Source organism: Carassius gibelio, chromosome A1, assembly GCF_023724105.1.
Source record: "Carassius gibelio isolate Cgi1373 ecotype wild population from Czech Republic chromosome A1, carGib1.2-hapl.c, whole genome shotgun sequence".
Taxonomy (NCBI): domain Eukaryota; kingdom Metazoa; phylum Chordata; class Actinopteri; order Cypriniformes; family Cyprinidae; genus Carassius; species Carassius gibelio.
The window spans coordinates 10,171,143-10,196,175 of NC_068371.1; the positions used below are offsets into that span (position 1 = coordinate 10,171,143).

A 25,033-nucleotide genomic window follows, 5' to 3' on the forward strand; every position below is an offset into this window, starting at 1 on the left:
AACTAGGGTAAGAGTCAAACTAGCGTTTATGGCCAACTACCTCACAGTACAATAATGGGCAAAAAAGGACAGTAGAGGCATTTATAATGTTACAAAACATCTCCAAATAAATGATGTTCTTTCATTTCAAACTTTTTATTAATCAATGAACGCACCCCCCTCAAAAAAATAAAATAAATGATGCATGAAGGTTTGCACAAAAATATTAAGCAGCACAACTGTTTTAATCACTGATAATTGTAGGAAATATTTCCCAAGAAGGAGTTTAACATATCAGAGTGATCACTGAAGGATTAAATAAATGCATACGAGCATAAGATACTTTTTTCAAAACCTTACCGACCCAAACTTTTAACTTTTACTATAGTGTACATTTATGTAATAATGTAGTTACAGAAAGTAGTTGCAAAACATACCTGGTTAAAAAATAAAAAAAATAAAATAAAAAAGATTCACCTGACACCTTACATTCAATACAAATTGCTAACTTTAAGACAGGGGTATCCAATTTTTTTTACAACTTTTTTAAGAGTGACCCTATTTTTTCTTCTTAAATTGATACTATATATATAATGGTGTGAGCCAGGGCAGGGGCAGTGGAGCGAATATTAATGAGTGACAATTGAGACACAGACCAGTCTCAGGTCCCACTGACATCAGAGATCAGGCTCTGTTCCAGAATCAAATCACTGAGGGTGTTTCTGAAATTAGTGAGGGTGCTTTAGCCTTCATGCTTCATGCACATATATTTTGACATGTCATATTTTATCCCATCCTTTATTATGATTATCATGTTAGTCCTCTTAGCATCATGAAAAACTTTTATTTAAATTCTGAATGGATTATATATAGCCAAGAATATATATATATATAATCCCTTAATAAGCAATGAAAAGCTTTCACTCATTTCATTTTATCACAATCTTAGAAAATTCAGTTTATAATAATCAATGAATCTCTCTAAACTGAACAATACATCTCTTATTTACATCATTTCTATGTGAAAAGTGAAAGTCGTGACATTTGCCAAGTATGGTAACCCATACTCGGAATTGGTGCTCTGCATTTAACCCATCCAAGTGCACACACACAGCATTGAGAAGTGAACACACATGGAGCAGTGGGCAGCTATATATCCAGCGCCCGGGGAGTAACTGGGGGTTCAGTGCCTTGCTCAAGGGCACTTCAGCCATGGGTACTGAGAGTGGAATCAGTGAATGAGCACTGTTCATTCACTCCCCACCTACCTACCTACCTACAACTCCTGCCAGCACCAGGACTCAAACCTGCAACCTTCGTGGCCAACTCTCTAACCATTAAGCCATAGCTGGCCATATATCTATTCTTTATTTCAATGAGAAGATGAGCTTGCAGAACTCAGCACTGAACAGAACACCTGCTTTTTGAGAGGTGAGTGGATTCTGATTTACAGAAACACTCTGATTCGCCACTGCGTTCAAGAACTCAACAAATATGTCTGTGACTGGCTACAGTGTTCACAGCTGCAAAAACACATTGTAAACCTTTGATTTAAAATCTCCAGAGTGCAAACAGAGAGATACACACTAGAGTTTGCTGTGAGGTTGCTGCCGCTTACATTAATTTTGTTGTTTGTTAATTTTGTTATTAAAGTTACGTTTGCTGGTTCTCGCTTCCTTCGAGTTTTGAGCTTTGTTGCATACATATGTACAGTTTACGGTAACACTTTATAATAACCAGAGATGGGACCAAGTCACACATGTGCAAGTCTCAAGTAAGTCTCAAGTCTTAACCTTCAAGTCTCAAGTAAGTCCCAAGTATTTTTTTCTTGGGCAAGTCAAGTCAAGTCAAGTCACAAGCTATGTCAAGTCAAGTCCAAGTCAAGTCACCTTAATATTGTTATTTTACCTGCAGAATCTGATCTTAATAAAGTTAAAAGACAAGATATAAGTAACTGTCAGTAAAGTAAAATAATTTGGATTTGCATTGTAAATACTCATGTTCAGTAAAATACATCATGGAATCAAACAAAATTGTAACTTCCTAAAATTATTTATTTTTCACTTCTGCCAACAGTGTTTGAAATGTTTTACATTTTCAACATTGAGTCCATAAAACTAAACATCCAACAGACTCCTCTCTGAACACCTCTCTCTCTCTCTCTCTCTCAAACACAGTTTATATACAACATTAAACTGTTACATTTCTCCTCTCTCTCTCTCTCTCACACACACACACACACACACACACTCTCTCTCTCTCTCTCTCTCTCTCTCTCTCTTTCTCTCTCTCTCTCTCTCTCTCTCTCTCTCTCTCTCTCTCTCTCAGAGTATAGAATATAAATATGACGTATTTTCAGTTGTTTCATACTTTTTTGTTATGTACAGTACAGACCAAAAGTTTGGACACACCTTCTCATTCAAAGACTTTTCTTTATTTTCATGACTATGAAAATTGTAGATTCACGCTGAAGGCATCAAAACTATGAATTAACACATGTGGAATTATATATGGAATTATATACATAACAAAAAAGTGTGAAACAACCGAAAATATGTCATATTCTAGGTTCTTCAAAGTAGCCACTTTTTGCTTTGATTACTGCTTTGCACACTCTTGGCATTCTCTTGATGAGCTTCAAGAGGTAGTCACCTGAAATGGTCTTCCAACAGTCTTGAAGGAGTTCCCTGAGAGATGCTTAGCACTTGTTGGCCCTTTTACCTTCTGTCTGCGGTCCAGCTCACCCCTAAACCATCTCGATTGGGTTCAGGTCCGGTGACTGTGGAGGCCAGGTCATCTGGCGCAGCACCCCATCACTCTCCTTCTTGGTCAAATAGCCCTTGATGCCTTCAGTGTGACTCTACAATTTTCATAGTCATGAAAATAAAGAAAACTCTTTGAATGAGAAGGTGTGTCCAAACTTTTGGTCTGTACTGTATATATGTATATATGTATATATATATATATATATATATATATATATGTGTGTGTGTGTGTGTGTGTGTGTGTGTGTGTGTGTGTAATATGTACTTCTCATGATTGGGTAATCGCGGCAGCTACATTTGTTTTTCTGATTAATTGTTTTGCTCTATGAGAAAGACAAAGTAACAAAATATTCGGGGCTTATGCCCCCTTAGCCCAGCCCTAGCGCCGCCCCATTCAATGCGTTTTTTGACGGCCTGCTAGCGGATCATTAGGAGCCGTTCACATCACGTCTTTTGCGCGCGCAAGTTCGTTATTTCCAATGTAGGCGCGCGGTATGCGCGCTCATAATGGAAGCAACGCGCTCACGACGCCCCAGGAGCACTTCTGCCCGAGCGCTTTGGAAAGGAGAAAGCGGCGCGACTAGCGTTTTCCACGCGTTTTTAGTCGCGAACTATTGAAGACAAAAGCGATGACCCTCGGTACCTCTCAGGCTGACATGTTGATGTGATGTTATATCTGATTTAAGTGGGCGTGGTGTGTGTAAGGTAGAGAGGGCATGACTGATGATAGTGTCCTGATCCAGTCACGACGCTATTCTCAGCCTGCGCTCCAGCTGAGTAATCAACTTTATTTAAAAAAATAATTTATATATTTTATATTCAAACTGAAAACATGATTTGATTAACACTCAAGTCATTCAAGTCATCGTGTCTCAAGTCAAGTCAAGTCCCGAGTCAAGTCTCAAGTCCTAAAAATAGCGACTCGAGTCTACTCGAGTCCAAGTCACCAAGTCACAAGTCCCCATGTCTGATAATAACTGCATGCTATTAATCATTAGTTAAGCATTAGGGAAAAAGTTAATTCATAATTTATAAAGCATTAATAGACATTTATAAGCAGTTTATAAATACAGATATAAATGCTTTATACCTGATCTAAAAGCATATCTATAATGTATTTAATAATTGTTTTGTCATACTTTATTAATGATCAATTTATAATTTCTAAATTAAGTATAGCATTATTTACACACCAGTTATTAAGGAGTTGTCAGTGGTTCATAAGATCACTTAGAAATTGTAAGTAAATGATTAATAAACTATTTAAATGTGCATTCATATATCTTTTTATTCAGACATATAGTAATAGTTACTTATAGTGTTAATAAATGGTTTATTAATGTAACAGATATGCAGATCATCGATTCATGTGTTTAATTCAGATTTTCCAAATGAAACTCTTTTTGCACCAAGTGCCTGGCCTGGCGCCAGCCTGGCTGGACTTAAATTATTTACGATGCCCATGCGAGCTTCAAAGAAGAAATGAAAATCCCCAACCACATTCCAACACTGGAGACAAAGGAACTTTTCGTATAAGTTCCTTACTTTCATTTTATTATTAATATGTATTTTAATTATGTTTATGGATTGCATAAAATGGTTAATCCTTGTTATGTGAAGAGTATAAGTTGCAAGCTCATACTTTAGGAAATGTCTCTCCTCACTTTAACCTCCTCAAAGAGAGCCACGTTTCTGCAACCCCCATCTTTGCAGGTCGTAAAACTTTACGACCACACTGGAGAGGAGAGAAGCCAAATCTTCTCCCCAATGCATTCTATGGAATGAATTCGTTACCTGTTAGTTTTTATGTTTTATAAATGTATTACGTATTCCCTTTTGGTACATTTAGATGTTTCCCAACATCTGCAGTGTTATCATGTTTTAAGCAAATCTTTAAATGTTTAATTCTACATTTGAATGTAACTTCATGTTTTGATCACATATATCTATTATGTTTAGTCTTGTTCTAATCGTCATGCTCTGACAGACCCATTTATCTAGAGCAAAAGTAATGAAATATGTATGTTACCTGAATTACAAACTTGCTAGAATAATCCCTGGAATTTGGACAAGCCCTAGATCTCCAGGGGGGGGGGGGGGGGGGATGGGGGGGGGGGGGGGGGGCTGTCTTCACAGAGACAAAGGAACTTTTCCCTCCGTTTCAGATCGCGGACTTTCATTGGCTGTTTACGCGAAAAAGGGGCGTGAACCATTTCAAGCCATAAGAACGACCGAACAAGGTCCGCCTCTCTCTTCTTCCTCTTCTTCCTCTTCTTCTCGTTCTCCGTTCTCGGACACGCTGCTCTCCAACGTTGCTTCCGCGCGGCCATAGGCCGCGCTCATTAGCGCGAACCCCCTCAGCACAGGGGCTGAGAGAAAAAGCCATTTTGATGGCTCCTTTGGAAGCTTTCGTTTTCGTTCTTTTCTTTTCTTTTCTTTACTAAGTTTATTCAACTATTCGCCTCTCCACGCAAGGAAGACGAATTCTGGAACAATGTTTGTTGAACCTTTCAAATACCGCGCGAGGACAGAACAAAGGACCACGTGCTCCACGCTCACGCAAAGATCCAGCGAAGCGTGCACGCGCGTCACATGGCCTCGCGCACGCTGTTTTCAAAAGGACAAGCGCACAAAGCTTCACAAAAAGACCACGCTCACGCGCTGGGCCATGCAAGTATCACTTTTCTATGGAGATTTAAATGCTGGTTTAAAGTGTTGTTATGATCTGATTTGTTGTTGGCTTCCAAAAGTTACTGACTATGATTTTCATACCTGAGCTCCTTATGTGATCTCACTCTATTTTCTCTCTCTCTCTCTCTCTCTCTCTCTCTCTCTCTCTCTTTTATTTGGATTCGTTATGTATTGTATAAAGCTTACTGTTTGTATTGTCGTACGCATATTTACTCTGTGTGATTTGTAGTTTGATGTATTACTAGTTTAATTATTAAAAACCCATATACTGACGATTGGCTTGGACTCCACCCCACTCACATTACGAGTCACTGAGATGTTGATCTATAGCTACAAGCTCTAAATTTAGAAACTAAAGGATAGGATAATATTTTCATGGCCAGAGAATACTTTTCCTTGAATTATAAGGCGTGATAACTTTATTGAAAATTGATAGGTCTACAGTGGTTTGCTGGACATACCATGGTTTGATTTGCAGTAATTTACAGTAAGAGATATCACAATAATTGATATGAAGAATGTAATATTGACATATTAATGAGTAAGTTACAGTGCCCTGTGATTATTTATTGTTATAGGCAATTGAGCTATTTTTCATAATCAATCAAATTTAATGTAACTGTCATCTGAGATTTAAATTAATCATATTCCTGATTAATTATTCAAATTCCCTATATATCATTTGAGTTAATTACTATGTAAAACTCATTGTTGTTACATTAACATGTATTTCTACTGTAATTCAGGGTTAATTCAGGTAGTTATAAAACATATGTAGTTGTTAGTTAACTATTTTTGTGAGCTCATCTAAAGTGAGGACTATTTATGCCTTGTAAAGCTTTTACAAATGAGATTTACAAGCTGTTAATATTTCTATGCTCTGTATCACTGTGTGGTGTTTGTTTCAGTTTTTTGTTTAGAAGATAACTGAGCCTTTAAATATCCTTTATAAATGCTTTACAAGGCATAACTAGACTCACTTTAGATGAGCTCACATAAATAGTTAACTGACCACTACTAAATACTTTATAACTACCTGAATTTACTACATTTCTTGTGATCTTATGACTCACTGGCAACTCCTAAAGAACTGGTTTGTAAATAATGCTATAGTTCATTGAGAAATGATAAACTGATCATGAATAAATTATGAAAATACAATTATTAAACACATTATAGATAAGCTTTTAAATCAAGAATAAAGCATTTATATCTGTATTTATAAACTGCTTATTACTGTCTATTAATGCTTTATAAATTATGAATTATCTGTTTACTAATGCTTAATTAATGATTAATAGTGTGCAGTTATTATAAAGTGTTACCCAGTTTACTTCATCTTGAATTCTCAACTTGGGGTTGAGTGAGGTGGACTGATTTCCCAAGAGTGAGCGTTCCATTTGAAAAACCCGACACAGAGCTCTGAATTTCCTACCTTCGATGACGAAGTGAATGCAGCATAAACTCTGAAGTGCAGTGGCGCTCGAGGAACTGAGTTTGATACCCCTGCTTTAAGATAGCTTCTCAAATATAGCCTTAAAAGCAATAGCTTAACTTGGTTAGTCTAATGTTAAATGTATTTAACAATGCATGTACTGTAATTGACAGAAATTATTGTGTGGCTTAGTGTTATTTGATTTGCACTGTGGGTGAAATGGACATTCTCAGTAAATCCATTTAGTTGTCTGTTCTTGCATTCTTGTTTTGCAAATCATGGTAAAAAGTAAAGTAAGGTTTAATTGTAAATTACTTACATCCATGAACTGCACATTGGCTTTAGGTCCTGTGCTTTCATTGAGTATCTTTATAGCCACTGGAATCTTCACCGTTTCCCCTTCTGGAACCCAGACTCCCTTATAAAGAAGATGAGAGCTGAAGTCAATTACATGCTGAATTGTAAAAAATATATTATTGAGAAAACACAAAACTCATATAAACACAAAAATCATAAAAGTGAATGGAGTACCTTGTAAACAGTGCCAAAGGCTCCAGTTCCCAAGATCTTTACCCTCTTGAGCTCCGTCTCCTTCAGTATACGTAAATGTGCCTGGTTGGGCGCCATGCCGCTTGGCGTTAAAGGTTCCACCAACTGTTCAAAAGACATTTACAACACCAAAATCACTCAACATAATCACAAACTCATACATAACTATAATGTATACTTTAGTTTAATCTGCCAGCCATAGGTTGGCATCATTTTGGACACATTTTCAGTCTGATTTCATTATTGTCATCACATACAAATTTATTCACTTGGTTATAGTCTGTAGGTTTTATTCTTGGTTTTGGCTTGTAAGTTTTCAGTTGGCATTGTTCAGTCTTTTTGCTCCCGTTCTTTACTTCTCAAATAAAGCCTGTGTTTTTACAGGGATTTTTTCACTAACATCATGTAACTTGGACTCACCATTTTTAGGCTGATCTTTAGAATTATCAAGAGGTTAATGGAATTGCTTCTAATCTCAGACGGAGTTCCAAGTTCATATCAATACAACAGAGACAGAGATTTTAGGACCCTGAACTCAAAACTACAAAGCATTTTGACCTCACGTTCATCCCATTTCTCAATTGTAAAGACCACAGAACAATACAGGAAAATAAAACGAATAATATTGTTTACAATTTTACATGGTATGAAAGACCCTCTCTCTCTTTCTGTGCTCTCAGCAAAACGATGCCAAGTAATGCTCCTTCGCACTAGTTTATGTTAGGTCAAATACAGGTATGCTGCGCATCCATTTAGAGGAACTGAAAAATAGCACAGATCGCTTGACAGAGAGTGAAACTCTGAAGAGCTCAGAGTGTTTGGCCTTCAACTCACACACTGGTGAGTAAAATCTAAGAATGTATAGCCAATGGCTAATGTTAGACATCATTTAGTTGCATATGCAATGATTTATTTGCATTGTAGAGGGTTGACTAGCCACTAAAACTTTTGCCAAATTACAGTATCTTTATAAAGTAAAGATAAACATACACAAGTCAGTAAAACATACACAACTTCATATCATCCTACAGAGCTTGCCCATCTCATCATGTATTCAAATACTGTACTTAACCTTCAAGGCTTTTCATGGTCTTTGCACCTCATTATTTACCGTATGTGAGCTACTGCATCCTATTCTTGCACTTATGTCTGGATCTCTACGTTCAGATTGCTACATTTCCTTAGATTTCAACCCTTTTATATAGGTGACATATCTTTAAGTGTTAAGGCAATTCACTTCCATTGGCACTTTCAAATATCTTTCCATTTCCACATTTAAACCCCAAACTAAAAACTTTTACAATATTAACCCTTCTTCTCCAAAGTTCTCATTCTTTTTCAGTTAGTTTTGCTTTATTGATTTATTTTGATTGCAAAGACACTGTGACATCTAGAAAATCACCATTTAAATAAAACACCCATTATCTGCCATGGACCGACCTCATTTCCAAATTGTTTAATATTAATTCTGATATTGAGTTTTCTTGTAGAAAAAGAAGAAAAAAAGAAAGAAGTGGAACTGGATTTATCTTCAAGAAATAGATAACGAAACAGCAGATCAATTTGGTGCTCTACACTCCTTAACAGCTAACAGCACTGCAGATTCCATAATATTGACTTGAATGTCATATCAAATGCACATACTCACACACATACTGGCTGCAGGACATTTTGAAGAACTTTCATGAGTTTCCATTTAAGGATCTGAAAATGATCTCCATTATTCCTTTTGAGGTTTCCTGCCATTGAAGTGAGAGGGAGACTTTCAAATGGAAAATTGAGAGTGACTATAGACCCTGTAGACCCATCCATGCACCACCACACCAATTTCACTGGCCAGGCTTTCTGTCTACATTTTTTATTTTCTCTCTGACTGTGTGTCTCCTGAGACTAAATGTTTTTCAGATGTATTTACTGCATCCAAATTATTCAAAATATTTAAAATGTTGTCCGATTTTTAGCTCTCACCTCTGTTTCTAGGAAACGGCGTAAGGCTCTTTTCTTCTTGATGCTCTTCCGTCGGAAAAAGATAGCAAATCCAAGGGCCACGATTACAGCCACAAACATCCCTCCAATCCCCCCAGCTGCAATCAGAGGAGTCCTGGAGGAAAACACAAGAACATGAAACATAATATACTTTAAGAACATTTCAGTTTTTCATTTGAGATTTTTATTGGCAGAGAAGGGCCCAACTAGTAAAATTTCATTATCAATGACATCAGTCATTCAAAATTACTCAGTGTCACATTCTTTTTCTTTTTCTGTTAATATTAAAAGTGCAAAAAAAGTGGTAACTCCCGGTAAAAACCTAAAGGCCTACTGCTTTTCCAGAAATAGTGCCATTTTCTTTCAAATCATAGCACCTAATTATCACACATTCAGACCAACTCAATTATCAAAATACGTTCTATTCTCAACAAAGATACGAAAAGTTCTTCAGTGGGAAACAAAAGCTACTTGGAACTATTCTGTAATGAGTTGACTGTATTTAATTAATTGATTTTTAGTTTCCTGAAGTGAAGTGTCAGATCTGTAGTTATGAATTTTTTTTTTTTTTTGCTTTTGACCTTCCTTTAGTATATAAATAATTTATATAAGCTTAGATCCAGAAAAATAAATAAATAAATACAAATAAAACTTTTAGGCATTAACCTGTCCAGCATTCCAATACAATCTTGGATCCGGGGTCCAGTACACCTGTGACATAGACAAGATTTAAAATTAAAATAACACAATTATGATAGGGATTACTACTAAAGATGATGATGTTATTGTATTTTTTTAAATTACTTTTACACATTAAAGTCATCAAAAGTGACAGTAAACCCTTACATTATTACAAAACAAATATTCCAATTAAATGGTGTTCTTTTGAACTGAATATACACACACACACACACACACACACACACACATGCACACTCTCTCTCTCTCTCACACACACACACACACACACACACATATAAATGAAGCAGCACAGTTGTTTTCAACAATGATAATAATAATAACAAATGTTACTTGAGCACAAAATCAGCATATTAGACTGATTAATAATAGATCATGTGACACTGAAGACTGGAGTAATAATGATGAAAAATAAGGGATACATTAAATTTTAAAATGTGCTCAAATAGGAAACTGTTATTTTAAATTGTAACAATATTTCACAATACTATTGTTTTTAGTGTCATTTTGATTAAATAAATGTAGCCTTAGTGAGCAAAAAAAAAAAAAACACCTACCGATCCCAATCCTTTGAACCATTGTGCATATCACTCGCTTTTGTAAATGTATGTGTACGATGTTAACTGCTGATCTACCTAGTCATCTGTCTAGCATTAGCCTCTTGCATGAGCTTCAGTATAGCCTGAAATGGAATGTTGGAGAACTGTGACAGTGGTGACTTGATTCAGTAATCATAGAGAACATTGCTGAAGAGCGCATGCCTGACAGCAACCAGCAGTGATGACTGTCACCCACAAGATGAAGGGCTCACGAGCGCTTTGTTATGGTGTCCTAGAGCATTGCAAGAGCTTTGATTTGAGAGCCAAGACAGACCCGAGCAAAGCAGAGGTTCATACTGGTATGTCCATGTGCAGGATGATCTGCCTCAGATCTACGGGATCTGACACTGAAGGCACGTGGAACTGCACTCAAATTCACCATCTCACTGGGCACTCAAAGTTTAGATAGTGACATGAAAACTGGGTTCATTTCCTTTTCTTTTCTTTTAATTAATTAATTAGTAATTATTTTATAGAAAAGTGAGTAAGCTACTGTATGTGTGGAATGTGTTTTTATTATTTTTTTGTACAGGTATATTATTCAAGCAAATTTTTCATAACAAATTCATGATAATTCTGACATTCATGTGATAAAAAAGCTTCACAATTTGTAACGATTAAACATGTAGTAATACTTTTGTTTCATAAAATAGTATTTTTTTATTCTATTAATTTATTAATAATTAACTAATTATTAATAAAATGTTGTGATATTATTATTATTATTATTATTATTATTATTATTATTATTATTATTATTATTATTATTATTATTTTTACTGTTTGTATTATTGTGCAACATTTAAAGTATATGTTCTTGTAACTTTGTTTTAAAAGTTGACACATTAATAAATCTTTATTTACACTATTGTGTATTATTATTATTATTATTATTATTATTATTATTATTATATTAATTAAATAAATTAATCCTTTATTTAAGCAGGGACACATTACATTGTATAAAAGTGACAGAAAAATATTTATATTTCAAATGCTGTTCTTTTGATCTATCTACTCATCAAATAATGCATTTTCTTGGGATAGAAAAAATGTATTATGGTAAAATATTAAACAGCACAAGGTTTTCAACATCAATATGAATAATAATAAGAAATGTTCCTTAAGCAACAAATCAGCATAATATAATGATTTCTGAAGGATCAAGTGACACGATGCTGAAAATTCAGCTTTTCATGTAACCCTAACCACAGAAAGAATGACTTTTTAAAATATATTCAAATAGACAAACTGACATTTTAAATTTGAATAATATTTTGCATTGCTACTGTATTTCTTTTTATCAAACAAAGGCAGCCTGGTTTGAGCATAAGAGATGAATTCTTACTGACTTCAAATTTTAGAACAATAGTGTACAAAGTAAAAATGATTAGATAAGCCATGTTTGAAGCTGCTGTAACTACTGTCAAATAGCATTTACCACTATATCTTGCTCCTCAATAACAAGGCAAGAAGTCTTGGTAAGATGCTTGTAATGCAATTATTGCAGTTGCCATAACAATTATAATATTATTCAAGCCTCAACAGAAAAGGCTCTCAGTGTTAAGTAGCACTAGCCTGTAGGAAAACACACATGTATGCAGATACGTACCCCTGGGTGCAGTTGGGGTGGCATGGATGGCACTCGTTGTTGGTCTCAGCATATTTGAAGATGAAGCTGTTTGCTCCGTGCAGACCATCAGGGCATTTTTCTACACAGTTGGGTCCGTCTTTGAGATGCAAACACTTCAAGCAGTGATCTGGACCCTAAACCATCCAGACCAAACAAACGAGAATGACCTATTAAATGTTATTTGTCTAGGGGTCATACTGGAGTAACTTACAATATTTTATTGATGCTTATCATAAATTTATTTTGCCCATGGCACTTTTTGACACTCTCTAATAAGTTTGAGGAACTTTCATTAAACTTTTACTTAAAACACATTGCGGTGCTTACAACATAAACAAATTTATACATATTTGATCTAAGTAATTGCCTGTTTTGAGACGAGTTCTTACTTTCTCTGACATCTCTGATGTTGCTAATTATGCATCTTAGGAATTGAGATGGACAGGAAGGTTATCATATGAAGCTGACAGTCTAAAACTTATGCACTTGCATTTTTTTTTGTTCATTTTTCAGACAAAATAGAGGACTGTTAACTTAATTTACTGAAGAATATCAAAAATATCATGATGGCCCTGATGGGTTGGGACTCAATATTCAAGCAAAATTAAAAGGCATTTTAAAAATCGTCAACATGAAATGACATTCAGAGTCTATTTTACTCAAAAATGTAGGGTGAAATTTCATAGGGAAAAATCAAGGCAAGTTAATGCATTTTTATGAAAAGATGTCAATTTGAGCACCTCAAATAGCACTGCTTGGTTTACTTACAGGGCCACGACAGGAAAGAGTTTTATCTTCAACCTTTTCACACTGGCTGTCACACTCCACACACACAGATCCATTGGAAAACTCTCGAACATCTCTAAAATATACACACAAAATAAGTCCCTGGAAAAATACAACTACAAAAGGGATTAATTAAACATTATACATTAAAATAATATAAATATTTATTTAAATTAATTATAATTAAAATTAAATAATAAAGGAATATGGTCATGTATAAATAATTGTCTTATAAATATTATTTTATCAATCAAAAGAATTTCAAAGGTGATGTATTCTCTCAGCAACAACACACACAGCAGGTTTTGTTTTGTCTCAGACTCATGTCTTCTTGAGCCAGGGCCAGCTGAATCACAGACACTACATTCAAACACTGGCAAGAATTTTGCTAATACACCAGTCGGCTGAGTAAGATCCATGAACAAATAATGGCATTTTAATTAGAAAAATCTTTCTCGGCACTGGTCTGAGAGGAAAGAACAAACAGCCCTCTTTAAATTTTATCTAACCAGATGGCAGCTCAGATTGCAGGAGACACAGCAGAGGGGCTGCCTAGCAGGGCCATCAATACCCTTTCCTTTGTTCATTTTCATCAGCCCATGTTTCAGATGGAAAATTTGTGAGCTTGTTATAAAAGAAAAGGGAAAGATGGTGCTTTGTCAATAACAGAGTGGGAATCAAAGAAACCTCCCAGATCTTAAAACATTGTAAATAGAGATTACGAGTTCTAAAGGTTTGAAGTTTCTCACACTGGAAGAACTGACAGTAAAAAGGGGTGCTAATGTAAGTAAAGTTTTATTTATATAGCACCTTTTAAAACAGGGTTTACAAAGTGCTTTACAGGATAGAAGATTTACAATACAAAAAAAAAATATATATATTTTTAGCTGAGCCTAGGCGGAACCAACAAATTACTGTTTGATGTTTGGAGCGATCTTGCTGGAGTATATTAATTTAACAAATTAACAACTTTTTATTTAACATTTAAAAACTAATAAAATGATATTGAATTCAGTTCTGAATGATACAGGCAGCCATTGAAGGGATCTGAGTGTTGGAGTAATGTGACTTCTAATTTTAGACCAAGTTAGCATTTGAGCAGCTGCATTCTGAAGTCTTTGTAAGTGTTCAATAGAGCTCTTCGGTAACCCAGCAAAAACACTGTTGCAGTAGTCAACTCTAGACGTAACAAATGCATGAACAAATTTCTCACAGCCAGAAGGGGGAGCATGTCACATACTTTGGAGATGTTTCTGAGGTGATAATTATATCTCAAAAATGTTGGTTCCTATCAAATGTAGTTCCTAAGTTCTTGCTTTTAGTGATAGAGAGTCAAGATGTGGAGCAATAGATCCCTCTCCGAACGTCATTACCGATAACAAGAATCTCTGTCTTAAATTTGTTTAACTGCAAAAAGTTCTGGGACATCCACATTTTATGCTCTCTATGCAGTCAAGTAGTGTGGAAATTGAATTATTGGCATCTGTGCATGTGAAAGGAAGAGCTGGTCATCTCCATACTGGTGAAATTAAATATTTTACTGGTTAATTACACCAACTAAAGGAAGCATGTATAGGTTAAATAATAGTGGACCCCAAATCGAGCCTTGAGGAACACCACAAGAAAATGCCTGGAGGTGTAGGTACCCAGTGTGACACAGTATTCCCGTCATGATCAATGGTGTCAAAAGCAGCATTCCCTAACCAAACTAAATTAACTAAATAAGACTTCAACTACAATTCTGAATGGGTCTTACTTTATTTTTGTTTACTTTATTATTATTTTTTAAAATTAGCAAACATAACATGAATCGATTCTCCAAATAAATATAATATCTTTTCTATATTGTTATCATTATGATCACACTTGTAATAATACTCACTTTAATGAGCATTTGCCTAACATTAATTCATGTCAGCTAATTGTGTGATTCTATTATGTTGAACTGTTCTTTTGTGAAATGAACATTACTTGGATTACTTACTCATTGCTGATAACAGATAACTCTAAATTGTGATGTGGACACATGCATTTTCTGTAAAGCTGCTTTGAAACAATGTGTATTGTGAAAAGCGCTATATGAATAAATTTGAATTTAATTGAATAAGAACTATCTACCACTCTACATATATACAACTATCAATTGTTTGTTTTATTGTATTTCATTTTAAATTTAGGAATCATCATACAAGCTGATTCCCAAAATAATCAGAATGATCTACTTTATATACTCATCTACTGTCCTTCTTACCTACCTACCTACAACTAGCAACAGTATATTTAATATATAATATATTTAATGTATTATTGTATATTAATTAATTAATTAATTAATTAATGTATAATTAATGTCATTTTATTTTACTAACCAAACAATTTAAATTGAAATAATTATAATCTTAACTATTACATTAATTTGAGGTTAGTTTAAAAATTAAATGAACCAACAAATAATCAGAATCAGAACTATTAAGGCTTCTATCTACCCATCTACCTACCTGCCTACAGCTCTTAGAACAATTCTTTTATTTTATTTTAACTGTTTAATTTGATTCAGCAAAAAAATCAGAATATCTACTTCTATCTACCCATCCACCATACTGTACAGCTCTTTAAACTATTTATTTTATTTTATTTTAAATGTAAGAAACATATTCAAATTCCCTAAATAATCAGAATTATCTACTTTATCTACTGTCTTACCTACATACCTACATGTACTGTCTTACCTACATACCTACAACTAACAAAATAATATTTGTAATGTAATCTAATTTTATTAACCAAACTTAATTGAAATAGATTCACTAAATAATCATTTTATTTTCACTTAAATTAATTTCTGAGAAATCAGAGCCTGAAACCCAAATTCCTTCAGGAAAAACACATAACACTGCTCTCAGGTCTGAACTCTTGGTTGAGTGACTGGAGATGTTTGACACTGGGGCTGCTGATTTAAAGCACAATTAATTGAGTGTAATGAGACCCCCGTTCATCCACTAAAATATGACACAGCTGATTATTGTTAGGAACTAAATTAAATTTTTCTGCCATGGGGACTCCTATTCAGATGCTGGTCAGAGTTGTCATTGTTTAATGACAACACCAGAAAAGCAGTGCCAACCAAAGAGTCCTTTTATGATGTTCCCAGTGGACCAGAATGTAAATTTGTTGTCATTCACAGATGGCAGTGTGTTTTGAGCCCACACAGGCCAAGGAACGATTAGCTGGATTTTGGCCTATGCAGTAGCAATGGTCAGACACGGTGCTAATGCTTTCTGCATTCAGACAAGTAACTTTTAGATGAAATCCATCCTTCTCTGTGATTCTTTTAATCTTTGTTCACCCATCCCCAAGGCAGAAGTTTGTACACAATTGTGTTGTGGCTGAGGGCGAAAGGCAATATAAATGATAGATAGTTTTAATAAAAAAAAAAAATAAAAAAAAATAAATAAATATATATATATATTTGCAGTAACCATGGCTGTACCCAATAGTCTAGTGTCAGAACTTGTGGTGTTTCAAACGTTACCCTCACAGTGAGTGTTATTAGTGAAATATATGTACTATTTATTTATTTTTATTATTATAATTATTATTATTTTTTTACAAAATTAACATTAATTTATCCATGTCAACCAAATGAATTTTTTTTTTTTTTTTTTACTTGGCTTCATCCAATGTTACATTTTCTGTTTGGGAAGTTGATGTAAATTTATGCACATTTAAATCAATTACATAATTTGCATTTTTAAACACACACACCGTACTTATTCTTGAGATACGGAACAACTCATGCCTTACGCACAAAAGCCCTTTTTACGTTAAAAATGAAAAGCTGATCAGAATAAAAGTACCTAAAAAGTAACATCCAAAGGAAATCTGCATTCATTGCTTTTATTTAGTATTATTTATTTAGTATTATTTTAAATACATGCTCTACACTTGGAAATACATGTAATTTAACCTGTCCAGAGCATAAGGTCGCAATGTTAAACTGTCAAGCAAAGTGCATTCATTTCAGAAATCTGAATTTCTATTGAAAGGCAGAGATCTGTAATATATCAAACAATACAAAAAAATAAATCTTGATTCAAATTTCCCATGAGAAATATCCAACAAAGTTTAGTCCTCACTTTGAGTCCGAGTCCATCAGAAGTTTTTATATTTCTGAATAAATCAGGTAATGTCAGTGGCAACCTTATCTCAGAGGAACCCTTTCCTATTTCCTGCTCACTGTGAATATTAGAGTAGGACACACAGTCCTGGAAGTTATATATTTTTTTATTTTTTATACAAACAATATTGAGGACTTTTTGGTCACAGCGTTCACATGTAATTTTCCTCATCCCAGTGTAATATTTTCTGTAAACATGTGGGATAAATCTTGGCATTTTTTTGCAATGATTTTTAATGCAGCTACTGCTGAAGGTAAAACCTAATTGCTTCACTGTACAACACATAGTTGATGTGCAAAAATAATCAATTTTGTCAACTCTGTCGGATGTCAACTCCATCAGGTTTTATGTCTGATGGTGTTGACTTGTCTTGACAAATGTTCACAAAACTTTATGTAATATAGGTTTTGCATTTGGGGAATGATTCTAATGTTGTTTCATGATTTTATTCACATTCATATTTGGCCTGATTTTCATGCCTTATTTATTTATTTTGCAACCCGTCACTCACATGAGATCACAACAATAGTAAATCCTGAAGTAATGTACTTCAGAGAGAGCGAATATGCCAGTTGACCATTGCTTTAGTCATGCAGGTCAGACGGAAATCCAATTTTGTAACTGATGGGGTTTAAAAACAGCCTACATATCCTTTGGATTCATATTATGCTGCGTTTCCACTGAAATTACCCGGAACATTTTTACCAGGAACTTTTTTCCCCAGGAACTATTTCCCCCCCAGACCTGCTACTCTCTGCGTTTCCTTCGTGGTCTAAAGTACCACTGCGCACGCGTGTGACAATGTCCAGTATGTATCGGATCTGATCCAGCTACATCGTTGTGCTACAGGCTGCAGTGAGGACTTCTTGAAATAGACTGGTGACTGGAGATCTGCGCGCGTTTCTCAATACAAAGTAGCTGATTTTGGACGTGCATCCTCGGTAGTTCAGACTTTGTGCATTCGACTCGGGAGTGTGATGTCCGCGATGACGCAAGTCCGGTAATTCTGCAAACAGCAGCGTACTTGATAATATCAGTCAGCTCACCTTGACTACTGCGATTCTCCTCACCGTACATTTAGAATAAAACGAAATATATCAAATACCACTGCCTCCTTTCCTTTTCATTTAAACAACATAATAAGAGCTGCAGAAATGCTCTTAGTTCAGATATATGTGTATATATACAGCCATTACAATGAAACAAAATTTTTATTTTCATTTTAACATATAGATAAAATTAATACAGACCAAATATTACCTGTTAGATTTACCCAAAACGTAATTATATTTTATGTTTAACCACTAAAGCCAGTGGCACATATCAGAAGGTCTAGCCGAGGTGAGGCTGCTCTCGGCGGGTACATGATTACTGAGCTCTCGCTGATCGCGTGGAGCTCACCTCTCCGAGATCACCGAACTACATTCTCACCTAAAATACTTTTAAAATGACATTTCATGTCACAATAACAGTAATATATTGAAAATGTTGATCCGAATAAATGGTGGTTGAACTCAACCAATGCTGCGTGAACTCAACCAATCAGGATGTTAATGTCAGATGTTAATCAAAGAACAAAAGAAAATAATTTACTGATCTTGACTGAATATATTTAATAATTTTAAAAGATGAATGTGTATTTTATTTATAAAAAGAAAACTATGCAGTGTTTTTAAACTTTTAATTAGTGTATGTACCTGAAATTTTGTTTAGTTGTATTTATTTATGATATTGCTAATTGATTTGTTTGTTCCTATCTTATTTCTGAGTGTTTACTTGTCTTTAACACTTAATTTTTTGAAATGTATATTAATCTAGTTGTTTTTGCTATGTTTTTTTAAAGGTTCCCTTCTTCGTGATTCCATGTTTTAAACTTTAGTTAGAGTGTAATGTTGGTGTTAGATTATAAATAATATCTGTAAAATTCTAAAGCTCAAAGTTCAATGCCAAGCGAGATATTTGATTTAACAGAATTCGCCTACAAAAAACGACCCGTTTGGACTACGGCCCTCTAGTTCCTGTAGTAATGACGTCACTAAAACAGTTTTTTTGACTAACCACCGCCCACATGAATTCACAAACAGGGGGCGTGGCCTTGTTGCGCTCCGACGGAGAAGAAGGAAGAGCTGTTTGTTTTTGTCGCCATGTCGTTGAAACGCTGTTTTTTCATCTCTGAGTCCAATCACCTTTGTTTGGGCTTCCCAGGAACGCTGTACTTTGAGATTAATGGTTACAATTTATGTTTAACTCGGTTCCCGAGTTAAATATGCACATGTAAAACTATGTGCAGCTCATTTTGCTGAGGACAGCTTTCTGAGGACAACTTTCTCAATCTCAATCAGTTTAATGCTGGATTTGCACAAAGATTATTCTTGAAAGATGGAGCAGTTCCCTCTTTGTCTGGACCACAACTGGTAAGTGTATTTTATTATTTAAGTTGGTACGTTTAACAGTTTCTGTAACTTATTACACAAAGGGCAACGCTGTTTAGCTTTGTTAACTAGATGTTAGGGATGTGCAAAAAAACAAATGCGGTTTTCATGCGCATCTCGTCAATAAAAACGCTCCTCCTGTGACTATAAATACATCTCCAGCACGTATGTTCTAGCCCAATCACATTACCAGGAGGGCAGCCTGCTCTCAGCTGCTGTCGAATCACAGCACAGGAACCGCTGGCCCAATCAGAACTCGTTACGTATTTCTGAAGGAGAGGCTTCATAGAACAAGGAAGTCATCAGCTAGTTTTTGTGACAGTGAAAACAGCAGTATACAGATAGCTGAATTGTGTGAAAAATACTGTGTTTTTTTACACGCGAAACATGAACACATGTTATATTGCACATTGTAAACACAATCAAAGCTTCAAAAAAGCGCGTAAAACGGGACCTTTAAAGCACAGGCAAAATTCCTATTGCAGTGTTTTGTAGGATACTGCTTTTTGCTCATGTTATTCAACTGCAACAGAATGCTTTGTAAAAAGACAGAATACATGTTTGACCTCTAAATGTTTAACTTATTTTTTTTTATACTGGATTTTTTTATGTTATTGGAATCAAAACTAGGAATCGAAAATAATCGGAATTGATAAGCAGAATCGGAATCAATAAAATTCAAACGATACCCAACCATAGTGCTGAAGTACCTGCTAGCCGCTCCCTAGCGCCACCCATGATTACATGGTTCAACGGCTGATACTATATCAGGAACCATATCAGGGGTGAAACGATACACAAACATGACGATTCAGTACCTACCTCTGTTTTGACGTCACTGTTTGGTACAATTTGGTACAAACAGCAGGGGGAAAATTAAACATAAAATAGTTTTTTTTTATGTTTTTATTATTATTAAACTGATAACCGCTAAATCAGTGAGTGAAAGGCATTGCCTAGAAATGTATGATATTATAAATCATAATCGGCAAGTAAATGCGAAAATACGTACATTCAATACCCACTGGCGTTTATAGGTATAAATGCTCAGTTTTTTTATCTGGTTTTATCTAAATAATTAAAAAAAAACATTGAATGGTAAATTACATCCTTTTAGTAAAAGTCAATGATTGGGACACTTGAATGTTTTGTTTTAAATCTGCTATGTACATTTGAATAACTGACCCCATTTAATCTGAAGTCTGGGTGCAAACTGTCTTTTACTCACCCTTCATAGAGATTACAGGCTTTCACACATGTCCTTCCCCGGCTGAAGTATTTACAAGAGAGACACTGATCTGGACCGGGACCCCAGCATCCTGCCACTGAACACAGCGGATCACAAACCATCCTTTGCTGAGCTGCAGAAGACATTCACAGATTTATTTCACCCTCATAAATGGGCATTATATGGGAACAAGTTGCACATTAAATATTTTTAAAGACCCCATGGCATGCAAACTAAAGTTTTGTGGATTTTAAACCACCTCTACTGACTTTGAGGTCATTCATATGATAGTGTATGGCTAAACATCTATATGTTCCTCCCTAAAATAATGTTCCAATATGTCAGCATAGAAAACTGCACACATTAAAACCATCACATTTATACCATTAAATCAGATATTGCTGAGGTTAGATTTTGCTTTTTGAACTAATTCAAGCATAATCAAATATTGATATACAATTATTACTACTGAATATATGAGTCCCAAACAAAAACTCTGTGTTGACTGAATGAAAGTCCATCATATAATCAGCTGGGACCGTCAAAAGTAAATGTAAAGCAGTGGCTGTTGGACAATCCAGGTTTTTCAATCTACTGTGATTGCTATAGTGTAGAATAGAGACCAATGAATGAGCCAGATAACAGTGCTGTTGATTCCACACACCAGAGACTTATTATCAGACTAATTACATCAAGCACAGCTTGGCAGTGCAACACTGTGGGTAGTGTTCTGCAACTGTCAACATCTCCATTACGGACATGTCTGTGCTCCATTTCATTAGTTCAGGGAAATATTTTTGTACATAAGATATTGGCCTGTAAAATTATTGTCTTTATGTCATATATGTGTCCCAGAGCTGAAGTGTATTGAACTGACAGACCTAATAGACTAGTCCATTATTAACCCTCTGGAGTCGATTAACAGGTATACGCGTTATGAGGCATTTTCTCCTGATAACCCCAAAAAGAACTTAAATTACACTTTCAGTTTTGATCGTACAGATAAGAGCAATACATCAATCGAATCAGTACTTTTTTGTATACAGACATAATAACAACAAAACTTTGTGCATTTATAAAATAAAGATAACAAACGAGGTGTGCTGTCTGCAGCCTTTGTCTGCGCTGATCTTCATTTACAAACGCATCATTAAAATGAACTGCATCTCAGCGAAGAGACATGAGAGATATATCACAAGATGCACAAGTTCTCTATGATGTTAACTGGGTTGAAAGTTTTATAGATCACTTACAATAACTGCAAAACTCACAAATCCTCACATAGCATCACATTTAAGGGATTACAAAAAAAAAAAATAACAAAATGTATTAATCAAAGATAACACAAGTAAACACAACATGCAGTTTTTAAATGAAGGTTTTTATTATTAAGGGAAAACAAAATCCAAAACTACATGGCCCTGTGTGAGGAAGTGTTCGCCCCCCTGTTAAAACTGTGGTTTATCACAACTGAGTTCAATTTCTCTAGCCACACCCAGGCCTGATTACTGCCACACCTGTCCGCAATCAAGAAATCTCTTAAATAGGACCTGCCTGACAAAGTGAAGTAGACCAAAAGATTCTCAAAAGCTAGACATCATGCCAAAATCCAAAGAAATTCAGAAACAAATGAGAAAGGAAGTAATTGAGATCTGTCAGTCTGGAAAATTATATGAAGCCATTTCTAGAACTTTGGGACTCCAGTGAACCACAGTGAGAGCCATTATTCACAAATGGCAAAAACATGGAACAGTGGAGAACCTTCCCTGGAGTATCCGACCGACCAAAATCACCCCAAGAGCACAGTGAAGACCCATCCAAGAAGTCACAAAAGATCCCACAACATGCCTCAGTTCATGACTCCACCATAAGAAAGAGACTGGGCAAAAATGGTCTGCATGGCAGAGATCCAAGATAAAAACCGCAGCTGAGCAAAATGAACATAAAGGCTCATCTCAGTTTTGCCAGAAAACATCTTGATGATCCCCAAGACTTTTGGGAAAATACTGACGAGACAAAAGTTGAACTTTTTGGAAGGCGTGTATCCCATTACGTCTGGTGTAAAAGTAACACCGCATTTCAGAAAAAAGAACATCATACCAACAGTAAAATTTGGTGGTGGTACTGTGATGGTCTGGGGCTGTTTTGCTGCTTCAGGACCTGGAAGAATTGCTGTGATAAATGGAAAAATTCTGAAGGAGAATGTCCGGCCATCTGTTCGTGCCCTCAAGGTGAAGCGAACTTTGGTTCTGCAGCAGGAGAATGATCCAAAACACACCAGCAAGTCCACCTCTGAATAGCTGAAGAAAAACATAATTAAGACTTTGGAGTGACCTGAATCCTATTGAGATGCTGTGCCATGACCTTAAAGCGGTTAATGCTCGAAAACCCTCCAATGTGGCTGAATTCCATTTCTGCATAGATGTGTGAACCAAAATTCCTCCCCAGTGCTGTAACAGACTCATTGCAAGTTATCGCAAACACTTGATTACAGCTGTTGCTGCTAAGGGTGGCCCAACCAGTTATTAGGTTTAGGAAGCAAAAAATTTTTCACACAGGGCCAAGTAGTTTTGGATTTCATTTCCCTGAATAATAAAAACCTTCATTTAAAAACTTCATGTTTTGTTCACTTGTTATCTTTTAATAATATATTTTTTTTTATCTGAAACATTAAAGTGTGACAGACATGCAAAAAAAAATAAGAAATCAGGAAGGGGGCCAAAACTTTTTCACACCACTTATTTCAACATATGCTTTCAGAAAATTTTGTTACGTAAAACCGCTATCTTAGTGTACTGTGGTTAATCAGCTGGGGAAATTATGGCGATTTTTATTTTTCCTTATTTGACTTATTTGTCTTACCATAAAATAGTGACACATTTGACAGTTTTAAATTGTCACAAAGTATATCTTCATTAAAAAGGGATGTACCTGTTTTAGTTAAAGTGAGCACTAAACCCATCTCTTTTGCTTGATAGTATTGGCTAGAACACTCACTACACTCTCTGGGGTCCCTGTTGTTCTTGATCAGAGCTCTCTGGGTGCTGGTGTGGAACAGACTGGTCCAGTTCACTGTGTTGTAGAAGCAGAGCTGGCTGTTGTTGGTCATGTAGACGTTACCGGCACTGATCTCTTTCAAAGACTGGAACTTCAGCGCAGAGATCCAGCGCTGCTTTAGGATCAGCAGCGAAATACCACTGAGAAAACAAAAACATGAGGAAATCACCAAGAATAGGAAATCAATAAAAATGTCCAAACCTATTGCTCTTTCATATCATTGGATTGTTTATTTGACAGTCATGCAGCAGACAGATTTTATTTTGATCCAATGTGATTTTGCATTGTAAATGAAATCTATTAAAAGCTGAATGTATGATAATGTTAAAGTCCATCCCACTGACGTTGTTCATGAAATCATAATCATGCAAAAATATTTTACTGATCAGCTCATACATCAGATGTGCCTGACAGAAACTGATCTTACCTATAAAGTGTTCTTCCTCCTATGGTGACAAGGTTGGAAAAGACACCAAGGTCAGTCATGTTCTCTGGCCAAGACTGGATGTTCAAGTAACCTTTGGACGGAATTACCAAACAAGCAACAAACCTATTATTTAAAAGTTGTTAATGTCTTGATGTAGCAGTAAAAACAAAGGAAAGACAAAGAAAAATTAGCCCACAACTTGCAAAAGTAATAAAGGAATGTAGAAATGTAATATCCCACCACAATTTTTCAGTATTAGGGGTGATTTCCATGGTTGAAAATTTCTGTGCATCAGAATCGGAGGTGCGTTTATATGGTTGGCATGGGAACTACATGACGACAGTCATAGGTCTTTCTTATTGTGCAGTTTCATTACGTTTCACTCCAATAACTGCAATATAATATCTGACTGAGGCACACACCAGATTTGAATTAAACAAAAGCCTTTTTAACATAACTGTTCAGTTTTTCTAACCTATTAAACTCAACAAATAAATACTGTAAAAAATCCCATTAGCTGTAAAAATAAGGATCCATGAATACTGATGCAGTGACATGAATGCAAACTGTAAGCTTGACACCACATGTG

At 35.3% G+C, this 25,033-nt stretch overlaps 1 protein-coding gene across 1 annotated transcript in view; it reads right to left on the reverse strand.

Annotated features, from left to right (window-relative positions):
- LOC127990556 (receptor tyrosine-protein kinase erbB-4-like) overlaps window positions 1–25,033 on the reverse strand; it is a 209,442-nt gene that overhangs the window by 40,593 nt on the left and 143,816 nt on the right. Inside the window, exons 11-19 of the mRNA XM_052591508.1 lie at window positions 24,445–24,535; window positions 23,958–24,157; window positions 20,961–21,093; window positions 13,105–13,198; window positions 12,316–12,470; window positions 10,072–10,116; window positions 9,388–9,520; window positions 7,402–7,524; window positions 7,190–7,288 (exon numbers count right to left, since the gene is read on the reverse strand). Coding sequence (XP_052447468.1) covers window positions 7,190–7,288; window positions 7,402–7,524; window positions 9,388–9,520; window positions 10,072–10,116; window positions 12,316–12,470; window positions 13,105–13,198; window positions 20,961–21,093; window positions 23,958–24,157; window positions 24,445–24,535 — 1,073 coding nt within the window. The remainder of the gene's footprint in view (window positions 1–7,189; window positions 7,289–7,401; window positions 7,525–9,387; window positions 9,521–10,071; window positions 10,117–12,315; window positions 12,471–13,104; window positions 13,199–20,960; window positions 21,094–23,957; window positions 24,158–24,444; window positions 24,536–25,033) is intronic.